The 13319-nt window shown below is 55.3% G+C and overlaps 1 protein-coding gene across 1 annotated transcript; it reads right to left on the bottom strand.

Annotated features, from left to right (window-relative positions):
• Window positions 1-1225: 1225 nt before the first annotated feature.
• Window positions 1226-11210, bottom strand: GPR4 (G protein-coupled receptor 4). Its single transcript, XM_028530038.2, has 2 exons — window positions 11143-11210; window positions 1226-3176 (listed from the first exon to the last, which is right to left on the bottom strand). Exon 2 carries the CDS (start codon window positions 2985-2987, stop codon window positions 1899-1901), a length of 1089 nt encoding a protein of 362 aa, XP_028385839.1. The 5' UTR covers window positions 2988-3176; window positions 11143-11210; the 3' UTR covers window positions 1226-1898.
• Between the last annotated feature and the right edge of the window lie 2109 nt (window positions 11211-13319).

The following is a 13319-nucleotide window of genomic DNA, read 5'->3' on the forward strand; positions in this document are numbered from 1 at the left end:
GAGCAGACAGCGGTGGCCATTCTGGGGCGTGGGAACACAGGCAGCGAGGGGGAGGGGAGGGCTAGCCTAGGCTGGCCCCAGGCTGACTCACTGGCTGTGTGACCCTGGGCTAGTCTCTTGGCCTCTCCAGTGACTGGCCTGGAATAGGGCCTGGGATCATTCCCAGAGGTTCCTCCAGCTCAGGCTCTCAGTTCCCCTTTCCCCAGGATGGGCAAGAGGCTCACCCTACACGATCCCACGGGCCCGTGTGCTGCTTCCATCACTGTATTCCTTCAGAATAAATCCCAAAGCTCAGCCCTGCTCCTTGCTCCAGCTGCCAGCATCTCCCGCCCGGACAACTGCGGTCGCCGCTTCCCGGGGCTCCCGGCTTCTGCCCTGACTTCCACTGTTCTGTTCCCCACTCAGCAGCCAGCCAGGTCCTGTTAACGTTTAAGTCAAAGCACATCCCTCCTCCTGTGGCTCCCTTTATCTCAGAGTAAAAGGCAAAGTCCTCAACAGGACTTCATTTATCTTATTTTATTAATTTATTTTTAGAGAGAGGGGAAAGGAAGGAGAAAGAGAGAGAGGAACATCAATATGTGGTTGCCTCTCATGTTACCCCCATATGGGGACCTGGCCTGCAACCCAGGCATGTGCCTTGACTGGGAATTGATTCACAGGCCCTCACTCAGTCCACTGAGCCCCACCAGCAAGGGCCTCGCCAGGACTTTAAAAGCCCTAAAAGGTGGGCCTCTATCCCCTGGCCAGTCTCCCCTCCCATTCTTGTCACTCTTGTCTGCTCCAGTCACACCATTGTGCTTATTATGTCTCAGAATTCAGGCACTCTCTCATTCCGGGGCTTTGCACTAGCTTTTCCCTTTGCCTGCAATGCTCTCCCCCCACCCCGGCTGCCACTGGGCTGACCCCCCTCAGCTTCTTCAGGTCTTTGCTCAAAAGCCATCATCTCAGTGAGCCCCCCCTGACCTCATGTAGATCAGACTCCATATCACCCTCTGTCCCTTCACTCCAAACCTTATTTTGATTTACTTATTTACTGTGAGCCCCATGACAGTGGTGCCTGGGCTGTCTTGGCCACCCATCATGTCCCCAGCCCCAGCCAGCACAGGGCACATGGTAGGTACAAATGGATCTGTGACTGAATCTTGTCCCAAGTCTCCTTCCCCAGCCTGCCCTACTCACCCCTCCTCCAGCCAGCCTGCTCTGATTGCTCTTCGCTTGGGTTTGGACATTCTACCCTTCTTCCTCAGTCCTGACTTGCAGAATGCTGTTCATCTAAAAACTCAGAATTGTTCTATCCTGCTCACTGTCCCCTGTAAGATGGGAGGGTCCCAGGAGTAAAGTGATCACTCCACACTCAGTGAATTTCTCCTTCCACCTTCCCTTTGAGTCAGTCTCCTTCACTGTCTTTCTGGAAATAATCCGAACTTTTCTCTCCTTGTGCCTCTACCTTCTGGAAATTTAATTTACTGATCCCCTCCTCCGGGGAGCCCTCCCTGTCCCCCAGACTAGGTCAGATGCCCTTCTGGGTTTCCCTAGACTTTGACCTCTCCTGGCTGAGCCCTGCCCACTCTGGGTCACCACTGTCCAGGGACAGATCCGTCATCCCCATTGGAGTGGGAACCCATGAGGGCCAGGTGTCTTATTCATCACCACTGTGTCACCAACACTGCCCATACAGGGCTAGGTACACTTCAATTGAATTTTTAAGGGGTCATGGTGGAGGATGACAGTTGACCAGCGACACACTGACCTTATCATTTTCCTATTTTCTTATATTCTTATGAAGAGTAACACAGCCTTATTTACATACAATTTGCATACACCAGACCAAAAAGGTAGGGAGTATAGGATGAGATTTAGCAGGGGTGTGGGAGGCAGTGCTCTGCTTAATTTGAGGTTCACTGTGGCTGTGGCAGCATCTTCAGCTGCACCTGGTCCTCCTGGGAGGGTGGAGCTGCCACCCAGCCAGCGGCCATGGCCTTGGCCACGCTGCTCCTTTTGGAAGTGAGTGGGGTCTCCAGGGTGATGGAGGCATTGGCCATCTCCTGGGGCTTGTCACTGGCCAGGAAGTGGAGCAGATTGTGTAGGGCCTTGGCCACGTCCCCGCGAGCGCCCTCGTTGACCAGGCAGTAGAGGATGGGGTCGGCCACGCAGTTGAGACTGGTGAAGGCCAGAGAGCTGTGGTACGCCGAGAAGACGCGCTCCTCGAAGCCGCAGTCCCAGGGGCGGCCCAGGTAGACGGCGCTGCGGGAGAGCAGCAGCACGTGGTAGGGCGCGAAGCACACCAGCACGATGGCTATGAGGCTGAGGGCCAGCCGCTTGATCTTGGCCTTCTCCTGGCGCTCAGTGGACACACTGCCCCGCACGGCCCGCAGGATCCCACGGTAGGACAGCAGCATGAGGGCCCACGGAAACAGGAAGCCCACGAAGACCCGGTAGAGATTCATCCAGGCCACCCAGCCCTCCATGGGGAACTTCTCGAAGCAGAACGTGTGGTTGTAGCGATCGCGGAAGAGCTCATCGTGGAACAGCGGCGCCGAGTTGGCGCCCAGCTCCGTGGCCCAGACCACGGAGCTCACGGCTATGGCCGTCTTGACGCGGCGCAGGCGGGCGAACCGCAGTGGGTGCGCCACGGCCAGGTAGCGGTCCACCGAGATGCAGCACAGGAAGGCGATGCTGATGTAGATGTTGGTGTAGAAGATGAAGCCGAAGAGCTTGCAGGAGCCAGGGCCGTGGATCCAGTTGTCGTGGTGTAGGAAGTAGTCGACCCATAGCGGCAGCGTGCAGATGTACAGCAGGTCGGCGATGCTGAGGTTCATCAGGTATACGCCCAGCTCGTTGCGCTGCCGCACCTGGCGGTAGGCAGCCCACAGAGCCAGGCAGTTGGTGGGCAGCCCCACGGCGATGACGAAGATGTAGAGGGAAGGCGGGAAGAGGTGGTCCATGCGCGAGTCCACGTGGCAGCCCTCCCATGTACGGTTGCCCATCCTCGGCGCTGGGGCTTTCAGGCGCTTCCCATGGCCCAGGGGGGCTGTGGGGCCGCGGGGGCCGGGAGGCCATCGGGGCCCCTGAGCCCCCTCCTTGGAGGCTCAGGGGGACATGGTGGTTGCCAGGCCTCGGGGAAGAGATGAGGTTGACCGTGAATCTTGGGCCAGGCTGGGCAGGAAGGGGTGGAGCTTGAGAGGGAAAAGTCAGAGGAAGGACTCAGCACAGGAAGGAGGTTTGTTGCAGAATAGCGGGATGAACCAAGAGCTTCCTCAAAGAGGTTTTTATAGGCCCGATCAGAAGTTAAATGAGGGAGTGAGGGGGTAACACAAAAGCTGGCAGAGGGGAGTGTCTATGCATCCGCCGGCAGGAAATATTCAGGATGGTGTTGAGATAGGACAGGCTACTCTTAAGGAGTGTTGACAAGACCAGGCTGTGGGGGGGGGGGGGGGGGGCTGCTAGCATTTCCTGGGACCTGGGTAAGAAACGAGGAAGCAAGTAAGGTGGCCCATGAAGAGAAGAAGACGGAAAAGGAGGTGCTGGGGGTGGGGCGGTGCATGGGGTGGAGCAGGGAGGAAGGATTCAGTCTGGGGAATGTGGAAAGGGTTTTTAAGACACAGGAAGGAGGTGAGTAAGGGCTGGATCAGAGGAGGGTTACAGACGGAGGGGGCAGTTTGAAGCGGGGAGGGGAGGGCTCAGGCTTGGTCCTGCTGAGCAATTGAGATGAGGTGGCCCCCCTCACGGTTCAGAGCTGACTTTGCGGTTCCTGTGGGGAGAGAGGACTCAGTGAGGGGGTCTGGGCGTTGGGCCCCACCCCTGCTCCCACACTGCTCACCCTTATTCCTATAGGTGGCAGATAATGCCTAATTGAGCCCCATTCCAGACAACAGACCTCTGAAAACACAGATCTGAAGTGCCAGAGAGACTTTCCCCTAATAGATGTTAAAATAATAACCCAATTTAGATTTTAGAACTTTCTTCCAGAAACCACACAAAACTGGCACAACAACCGTATCACGCTTTGGGAAATGCTGGGCTAGGTTAACGCTGCCCTTTTACGGGCAGGGAGGACAGGCCCAGAGAGGCTGAGTCACTCCCCTCAAAAAACGCACAGCAGGGCAGAGACCGAACTAGCACCGAAACTGGAACCACGACCAGCCTCCCACTCCTGACCCAGGGTACCCCGTTCTTGATCATGATGATGATGATAATGGTGATGATAACAGCTAAAGCTTGAGTCCCAGTACCTAGTAAACCCTGTTCGAGCACTTTTATGGGTATTAATTCATTAAAATGTCAAGAACCCCATGAGGAAAGTACTGTGTGTTCCCTCCAGTTGACAAACTGAGGCACACAGCAGCTCAGAGACCTGTCCAAGGTCCTGATGACCGGAGAGGGGAAATCTCGTCTCTGGTCCCTTGTGCTCCAGCCTGTGTTTCAGTTTCCACTCGGAAATAACTGGACAGAGAGTGGCCCTGGGATGACAGCGGGGCTGGGAACTGTAGCTGCAGAGGGCAGGGGGGAAGGGATGAGAGCAGAGGCTGCTGGATTTGATCAAGGGCAGGGAGCGAGGCCAACGCCTGCAGTCCCCTCCCTCGGGGACCACAGACTTCTTTGCCTCCTTTCTGACTTTTCCAGGGTGTGAACCTTGGGCGCATCACTTCCTTGGTCCCGGGAAGACCTGCAAGCACAATGCAAGGGACAGTCATGGACCAAGCCCCTCGCCATCAGAGAGAAGAGGAGTGAAGCCTCAATCAGAGGCATCTTCAGAAGCAGCTCCACCCAGGGGGTTGTGCAGGTTTGATTTTATGGGCTTTAGAAAAAAAAAAAAAAAAAGATCTTAACTGGAAGTTCCATGTAAGACAAAGAAAAAGGAAAGCTGCTCTGTGCTCCAGATAAAATAAGGTGGCAGGGGCCCTGGATGGGTGACTCAGTTGGTTGGTGCATCATCCCATACACTGAAAGGATTCAGGTTCCATCCCCAGTCAGGGCACATACCTAGGTTGTGGGTTCAGTCCCTGGTCAGGGCACGTACAGAAGGCAACCAATCGATGTTTCTCTCTTACATTCATTTCTCTCTCTCTTTCCCCACCTCCTCTGTCTCTAAAAATCAATAAAAATATCCTCAGTTGAGAATTTAAAAAGCCGGGGGGTGGGGCTGGCTGGTGTGGCTCACTGGATTGAGCACAGACTGCGAACTAAAGGGTCACTGGTTCAATTCCCAGTCAGGGCACATGTCTGGGTTGCGGGCCAGGTCCCCAGAAGAGGGTGCTCGAGAAGCAACCACACACTGATGTTTCTCTCCTCTTTTTCCCTTCCCCTCTCTAAAAGTAAATAAATAAAATCTTTTTCTTTTTTAAGGAAAGAAGGTGGCAGGTGGTGGGCGGCACCTCTGACGAATCCCCAGGACACACTTTGAAAACCACTGCTTGAGCCAGTTGGACAGATGAGGAAACTGAGGCCCAGAGAGGGGAAGGGATGGGCCCAAAGTCACACAGCAGGTCCTTGGAAACCTCCCAGATGCCTGAGCATCCTTCCATGGGAAACCCCTCTGGCTTTACGTCCTCCACAATAAATCCTGAGTTTGTACCTGTCTCTAAAACCCCTGCCACTGCCTGCTTTGCACCACCAAGCCGGCTCACTCGCTGGGACCCTTACAGTGGCCTCCTCACTGCTCTCTTGGCCACCATTGATGCCCTCCACCCCACTTCCCGCACCACAGCCAGAAAGGCCTTTCCAATGTGGACATCAGCCCTGGTGACTTCTCTGTGTCAAACCCTCCAATGGTCTCCCAACAGGCTTGAGGTGAAATCCCAACTCCTTGTCCCAGGTGATGAGGTGCTGCCTGACCTGCTTGGCAGTGAGTGACCTTCCTAGCCTCAGAGCCTGTGCTCTCACTGTACTGTCCACCTGGACCTCTCTTCGTTCACATCTCGTTAGCACTAGCTTTCTAGCCCTGGCCAGTGGGATTCAGTTGGTTGGGGCATCGTCTCAGAAACTGAAAGGTCACGGGTTCAATTCCCCAGCAGGGCACAAGCCTGGGTTGCGAGTTCACTCATGGATCAAGTGCATTTGAACGTATGAGAGGCAACAGAATGGAATCAATGTTTCCCTCCCTCTCCCTTTCTCTCCCTTTCTTCCTCTCCCTCTCTATAATCAATGGGCATGTCCTTGGATGAGGATGAAGAGAAGAGAAGAGAAGAGAAGAGAAGAGGGGAGGAAAGAAAAAGAAAAGGAAAAGAAAGAAAAGAAAAGGAAAGGAAAAAGAAAAAGAAATTAAGGAAAAGAAAGAACTAGCTTCCTCCTTCCTTCACTTCCTCAAGGACACCCTTCCCACCCAGAGCCCCGCCCACCTCCACTCCCCCAGGGCCCTTTCCTCACAGCACCTGTATTTTGTTTTTGTCTGTCTGGAGCGGAAGTTCCCAAAGAGCAGGGACCTTGTGTTGACCACTGTAGTGTCCCCAGCATACAGTAGGTGATTAATGAATGACTGTAGACTGAAGGAACATGCATTGGGCACCTTATTCCCCAACATGGGCTCCCTCGCCCCTTCAGGCGGCACCAACCCCCCACTTCAGGCTCAGATAAGCCCCTGGGGGCCCAGAGAGAGAGAGAGAGATAAGGGGTGGGCCTTGAAAAGGGCGGGACCTGTCTGCCGCAGAAGTGACTTTGGAAGGCCAGGACTGGGTCCTACTACAGAGGGAAGTCCTGCCCTCTGTGCCTGCCCCGAACCAGACTCAGACGGGTGGGGGAGGAGGGGCTCCTGGACCCCGTTTGGATAGGTCGGAGGGGGCTTGCTCCTGACCATAATAGTGGGATCCAGTCCCTTCCCCCACTCACCAAGTCACCCAAAACACCTCTCCCCAGGCTCTCTGACCCTCGGTCCCCTCCCCTCTCTCTTGCACTGTCTCTCCTTCCTTTTGTAACATTGAGGGAATTACTTTTTTTCCTCAGGAGCTTCAGGTCCCCCTTTATAAGAAGGGGAGGGGGCACACTTTCATACCAGTCACATCACAGATAGGAAAATCCTTGTTGATGTCATCTACACTTTCTCGAGTAATTGCTGCTCCACAGGCTCTGGACGCTTAGACCAGGAACAAGTTTGTAGTGGGACGCAGCCCCCAAGGCTAGGATTTCCCTTTGCCCCACCCTCTGGAGACCACCTGGGTTCTGCTGAGGCTGAGGCAGACACACAGGATGGAGAATAATTTCTGGCGGCCAGAGGAAATATACTTCCCATTGCTAATTTCCTCAAGGGGGAACCAGCTGGACACTCACCCCTTCCTCCTCCTCCCACCTGTCCTCCAGGCCTTCTGCTTCTAGGGAGTTTGGGGCATCAGGAAGGAACCTCGGACAACCCTCCCTTCTCCCCCCACCTTGCCAGATCTGCCCACCATCGAGCCCCCAAAAGTCAGCACAGAATGTCAGACTGTTAGAATTCCACATTGCAGCAGGCCTGTATGTGACAACATGTGACAGTGGCGGGGAGTGGAGTTGGAAGGGGGGGTGCAAGGTTATTTCTGACCCCTCCCTGGTATAGATGAGGAAACTGAGGCCCTGAGGGGCAAGGCAGTTCTCTAAGTCACATGATGTGCCAAGACTGGGCAGATACTTTTTTTAAATGCAGATTTTACTTACTTTTAGAGAGAGGGGAAGGGAGGGAGAGAGAGAGGGAGAGAAACATCAATGTAAGTGAGAAACATCAACTAGCCACCTCTGGCACATGCCCTGGCCAAGACTGAACCCACAACCCAGGCACGTGCCTGACCAGGAATTGAATCCGTGACCTTTTGCTTTGCGGAATGATAACGTCCAACCAATTGAACCACACTGGCCAGGGTCCCGGCAGGTTTGTTCTTAACTGGAAGAGCTTCCTTTCTCTGGATGTTTTCTCTCCACACTCCCTGCACTCCTGTAATTTTCCTCAAGTCTTTCTGGGGTCTCAGACCCACTTGAGAATCTGCTGAAAGATACACAAACTTTCTCACCATGAAAGCAAGTGACTTGTAGTGTCCCAGGCATCCCTCCATCACCTGACTCCCTTGCCGAGTTCCTCCCCTTCACCCCCAGGGTCAAGACCCTCTTCACTTGGGATCTAAGTTGCTTCCCTTACACAGGCTTTGCTGGGGACTCAATCCCCAAATCTCACAGACCCCACAAGAAGCTCCACCTGTCTCAGAGGGCCCCCTATTTGGTCCCTGATGCCCACCCCCCTAGAGGGACACAGAGCTAGAATCCCAAGTGCAGACTGATGGTGGGGGGATGAGAAAGCTTGGTCGGACCTCTACCCCCACTTTATCCCTCAGCTGCTCTGACCATATCCATCCTCAGGTCCACCTGCCACCCCTAAATCCAGCAAGGGGAAAGGACTGGGGTGAAGATGAGAGGACAAGAGAGGTGATGGAACCCCCATACTCCCCCCACCCTCCACTCACCAGACTCATCCTAGAGGCCAGCGGGCCACGGCTCCCCACTTCCCCCCTCTGTAGGCTCTGGCTCCCCCTCCCCTGGCACGCAGCTCCCCTGGCAGCCCCAGGGGACCAGCCAGCTCCAGTCCTCTCATTAGGAGACGAAATGTGATCACCAAGCCTCGCTCCCCACCTGGTGCCCTGGTGGAGGCGGAAGCCAGGGGACGGGCAGGCCAGGCTGACCGCCTTGCTGGCTATTGCTGGCTATTGCTGGCTAACGGCTCCCCATCTTCCCCAAAGCCCACTCCACCAGGAAGGGGCACCAGGGTCCTGGACTCCGCCGCTCCCATGTTCTAAATTCCCACGTTCCCAAACCCTCGGGTTCTATTGTTAGTCCAGCGCCCAGTTTACTGTTCTATTATTGTAACGGTGTTCTAGAGCCTTACCTTTGTTCCGTTCTATTATTATTACCCCATGGTTCTCCATGCCCTCACCCCACAGCCCAGGAGGCTCGCATTCCAAGATTCGAAAGTTCTATTGTTAGAACGCTCTATGATTTTTAAAAAACACTCTATGACTTTCATAATCTATTATTAAACTCTCAGTGATTATTATCTTTGCCAAGCAAAAACACGAGTGCGTATTTCCCTTTTTTTTTTTTTTTTTTTTTTTTGCAGAAATGGGAGCATAATGTCTGTAGGGTAAACCCCACTTGTTTTTCCCCCTTATCAATTCCATGTTTAACGTTCCAGCGGCCTGAAGTTCTAAGATTGTGCAGAATGCAGAATTCTGAGATACTAAACATCACAGGGGAGGGGACAGAGGTGGGGAGCACTCTAGGGAGTTGGGGGGAGTTTAGTGACCATCTCCACCTCGCCCCTCAGTTCTCACCACCTGGGGAGCGGAAGGTACTAGGAGCCCAGGCTGCCACCCTGCCCTTGCCCAGGGGGCCTGGCCTCATCCCTCCCCGCTGGCTCACAGCAGCTGAGTTATTATTTGTCTAGACACAAACCAAATTATAGGCCCTGTCCCCTGGGGACCAGTGGGTTTCATGGGGTGGGGGGGTCAGAAGACAGAACCAGGAGGGAGTTAATCCCTGTCCCCTGACTTCTCCTCCTCTCTCCCCCTTTCTTTGAAACTCCTCCCCTTCCCCCCAAACTGACACTTGCCCCCTCTCCCTGGCCACTGCCATGGCTTTAGAAATATTTTCTCTTCTCTGCTTCTAAAGTGCTCCCTTCTGGGTCCCAGCCGTTCCTACCCACCCTGGCACTCTCCCCCTCCCTGGGAAGACCTCCTACTCCAAATTAATCCGATTTAGTGGCAGCAAAAGAAGCCAGCTCTCTGGGTTCAGGCTTCCGTGGAACAAGAGCCCCAACCCCCAACTGGCACTGACTTGCTGTGGGGACTCCTGCTCTTGGGCCTCAGTTTCCCCATCTGTAAAGTGGGTGCTTGGCCTAGATGTCCCGGAAAGTCCTTTCGAGCCCACAGCTGTGAACGCTGGAAACGGCCATGGTTCTGGCAGGAATCTTTTTGGATTGAAGGGTTCGAGTGTTTTAAGGACCTTTGACTTGTGTTTCCAGTTCTCCCCTCCGATCATTCCCACAGTCTGGGTCTTTCCATTCAAAGGCCTCACATTCAAGGCTTCTTGACGATATGATTCCGAGTTTGGGAGCCCTCATACATTTCTGTCATCTCATCCTAATGGGAACCCCCCCAGAAAGGGAAACCTCGCCATCCCCACCCCAAATCTGAATTTGAGTCATCCACAGAGACAGAGCTGGTGGGGGGCCCTCTTGCTGGGTTCAGGAGGAAAGAAGTGGGTCCTGGGGGGCATTGGAGGGGTGGCCCCCATCATCTCCAGATGTGTCCCCCAGTAAAACTCCCAGCCCACCTCCTGCCTGAGTGCACAGACACACCCTCAAACTGATGCCCCCCAGGACTCCAGAGCTGCCCTCCAGCCTGCTTTGGAGAGTGGGGGCATCCAGTTCAAGGAGGGGGGATGAGGTAGAGGCAGGAAGGAGTTAATGGTGACCCAGCCAAATCCTGGAAGGGAGGAAGTGTGAAAGGAAGTCCACCCCCCAGCCAGGAATTCCTGAAATTGGAGGGTGGGGTGGGTGGGACCTCAGAAGCAGTGGGGGGACTGTGTGAAAAGGGTGCTGGGGTCACAGTGTCACTCAGCGCTTACCTGCGCCAGGTAGCAACCCTGCTGTCCCCCACCCTCCCCAAGCAGCTCTTCAGTCCAGGGGGAAGCTCTGGGGATGGGTGAGGATTTGCAATGAGATGCGGACAGGGTCTAAGACGCAGAAAAATGGGGAGAGACGGCGAGACCGGAAGGGAAAAGGCAAAGAGATGGACAGAGACAGAAAGGCGCGAGGTGGAGGCAGAGAGATCCACACAGATGGAGGGGTGGTCAGAAGACTGGTGGGTAAAGGCAGAGACAGAGATGGACGGAGAGAGACAGGCAGAGATGGAGACACGCAGGGATGGAGAGACAGAGATACACCCAGAGGGAGCGGGCGCGCGGATACAGAGACATCAGAGACAGAAGGAGAGAGGGGTGGAGAGACAGGCCAGAGACAGAATCAACCGTGGAGACGTAAGGAGAGCCGGCACCAGAGAGGGGCGGGGACCAGACGGCGCGGGAGACCGAGGCCGCCGACCTAAGGACGCAAAGCCCCCAGGGGCGCGGGAAACAGCGCCCCGCGGAGGCCGGACGACAAACGCGGACCGGGGAGGGATCGGCACCTACCTGCGCGCCGCGGCTGGACGGGGCGGGCGGCGGTGCTCCCGCTCCCGGCTGCTGCGAGGTCTTGGGCTCGACGGCGGCCCGGGGATCCAGCGCCGACTCCTCACCGGCCGAGGCTCCGCCCCGGCCTGACAGGCCCGCCCCCATTAACCCCTCCTTTGTAGCTCCCCTTTAACCCCTTTAAGCCTTCACCCCACTCAGGCCTTCCAGCGCTGGGGAGCTCTCACCTGCTGCCGGAACCCCCTCCCTTCCCACATCGGTCCTTCGAAGGCCGCAGTCCGGATGCCCCCGCCTCATTAACCCCTTTGCCTGCTCTCCCTCCAACCCCGCGCCTCCGGTTTGATCAAACCCCCAGCTACGGGGCGGGGTGGGGGGTCTCTCCCCATTGACTGCCCTTCAGCTGATCCATCTCCTCCCTTCGGAGACCCCAAACCTAAGTCACTAACTTCCTGGTCGTTGCATGCCCTCCACAAGGGAGCCCACATAGGGTTCTGGTAAGTCCCCACTCCCAGGGCTAGGGCCGCCCCTGGAAGGAGTTCCGGAGCTTGCCGTTCCAGCTCTGCCTCCTGGCCAGACCTTAGGCTGGAGGTGACCCCCCTGTGCCTCAGTTTCCTCCCCTGTCAATATGGTCACAGCATAGTCCCTGTGTCATGGGGATGTCATTCTGAGGTGTCAGTACCGTCCACTTTGTAAAACATACCCCATCCCCAGAGGTTCGCAACCCCTCCTTGTTTTATTTTCTTTCCCCCTCAGAACTGGCTGCCATTGAATGTTCCACGTTTGCCCCTTATCGTTTCCTAATTCTCTGCCTCCCCCCCACCCCCAGGAGGAGCATCATTTATCATTTTTGTGCCTGCTTTGTTGACTGTTGTGTCTGTTGCCCAGAAGGCCACGGGGCTCGGGATGGTTGTGCAGTGCACACTGTTTTCAGGGAGTGAGTGCGTGCATGGTGAGAGCTCCGGACCCACGTGCTTATTTGTGTCACCATCATCCCAAACTGCTCCTGAGAATTCGCTCTTGGTCAGAGCACTTTGTACAGACCAGGTAGGAAGCACCCAAAAATGGCAGCTATTAGGTTTGCAAAATCTTGCTTATTTATTTTTTTAAAATAAAATGAATGCCCGGATCTTAAGTACAATGACTTGTGACAAACAGATACACCCATGTGATTAAGCACCCAAATCAAGATGGAAAACATTTCCATCACCCAGACCCTGGTGCACTGCCCCTATCCAGGCAATGCTCCCACTCCGAGTCACCACCGGAGGCAACACTGTGCTTTCCTTTTTTTCATGGGAGATTAGCGTTGCCCGTTCTAGAACCTCATATAAATGGAGTGATACAGTTGTTTTTTGTATGGTAGCTGCTATGGTCATTCACTGTGTGACCTTGGACAAGTGACTACACCTCTCTGAACCATAGTGCAGCCTTCCTCTCTGGGCTCTTGAGGAAAACAGAGAATGAGAGAGTTAACTAAAGACCCAGTAACCTGCAACGCACACAGGAATAAAGGCTTTTCCTTCTGCCCTCCCACGGGGGACAGCCAGGGGCAGATCCAAGGAAGGTGGCGGGAAGGCTTTAGCCCCTCCCCACATTGAACCCCACAGACACCATCAGTTTCAGGACAAGCCCCACAGAACCCTCCCGTCAGCCCCGTGGCCGGCCCAAGCTCTTCCTAAAGAGAAATCCTGGGGCCCACTGGTGGGCAAGGGTTCCCCTTCTCTCCTGGGCTCACCCTGAGTCTATGCTGCGATTCAGGCAGGGTCCTGGCAGGAAACAGGGGCCGCTTAGAGTTTAAGTGGCAGCACTTACGAAGGGATGTTTCAGGGGAGTGGGCAGGGTGAAGGACCCTGCAAAGTATGGGGTGGCACCAGGTGACCGGCCACCCTTTGGACAGAAAGCTGGAGTTTGGAGGCGAGCACCTGGGAGCGGTGGCGCTAGGTGCAGGGACGCAGCCATCTGCAGACCGCAGGGATCCAGGGAGCGCCGGAAAACAAACACTCCCACCTCTCTCCTCTGACCCTCGGGTTTCCTGTCTGCGCCTCTGATTGGCAGAACCCAACCAGAAAGCAGAGGGCAAGGGCCATCCGTGGGTGGAGTACAGGGCAGTCTCCCAGGGCCCTGCACCGGGGGCGAAAACCTGAGTGGCCCTGGCGGGGGTGGGTGGGGAGGAATCGGCA

Source organism: Phyllostomus discolor, chromosome 12, assembly GCF_004126475.2.
Source record: "Phyllostomus discolor isolate MPI-MPIP mPhyDis1 chromosome 12, mPhyDis1.pri.v3, whole genome shotgun sequence".
In the NCBI taxonomy this organism is placed as follows: domain Eukaryota; kingdom Metazoa; phylum Chordata; class Mammalia; order Chiroptera; family Phyllostomidae; genus Phyllostomus; species Phyllostomus discolor.

Bases quoted from the DNA above. Each gene is read 5' to 3' on its own strand.
- GPR4 (XM_028530038.2), bottom strand. From the start codon at position 2,987: ATGGGCAACCGTACATGGGAGGGCTGCCACGTGGACTCGCGCATGGAC.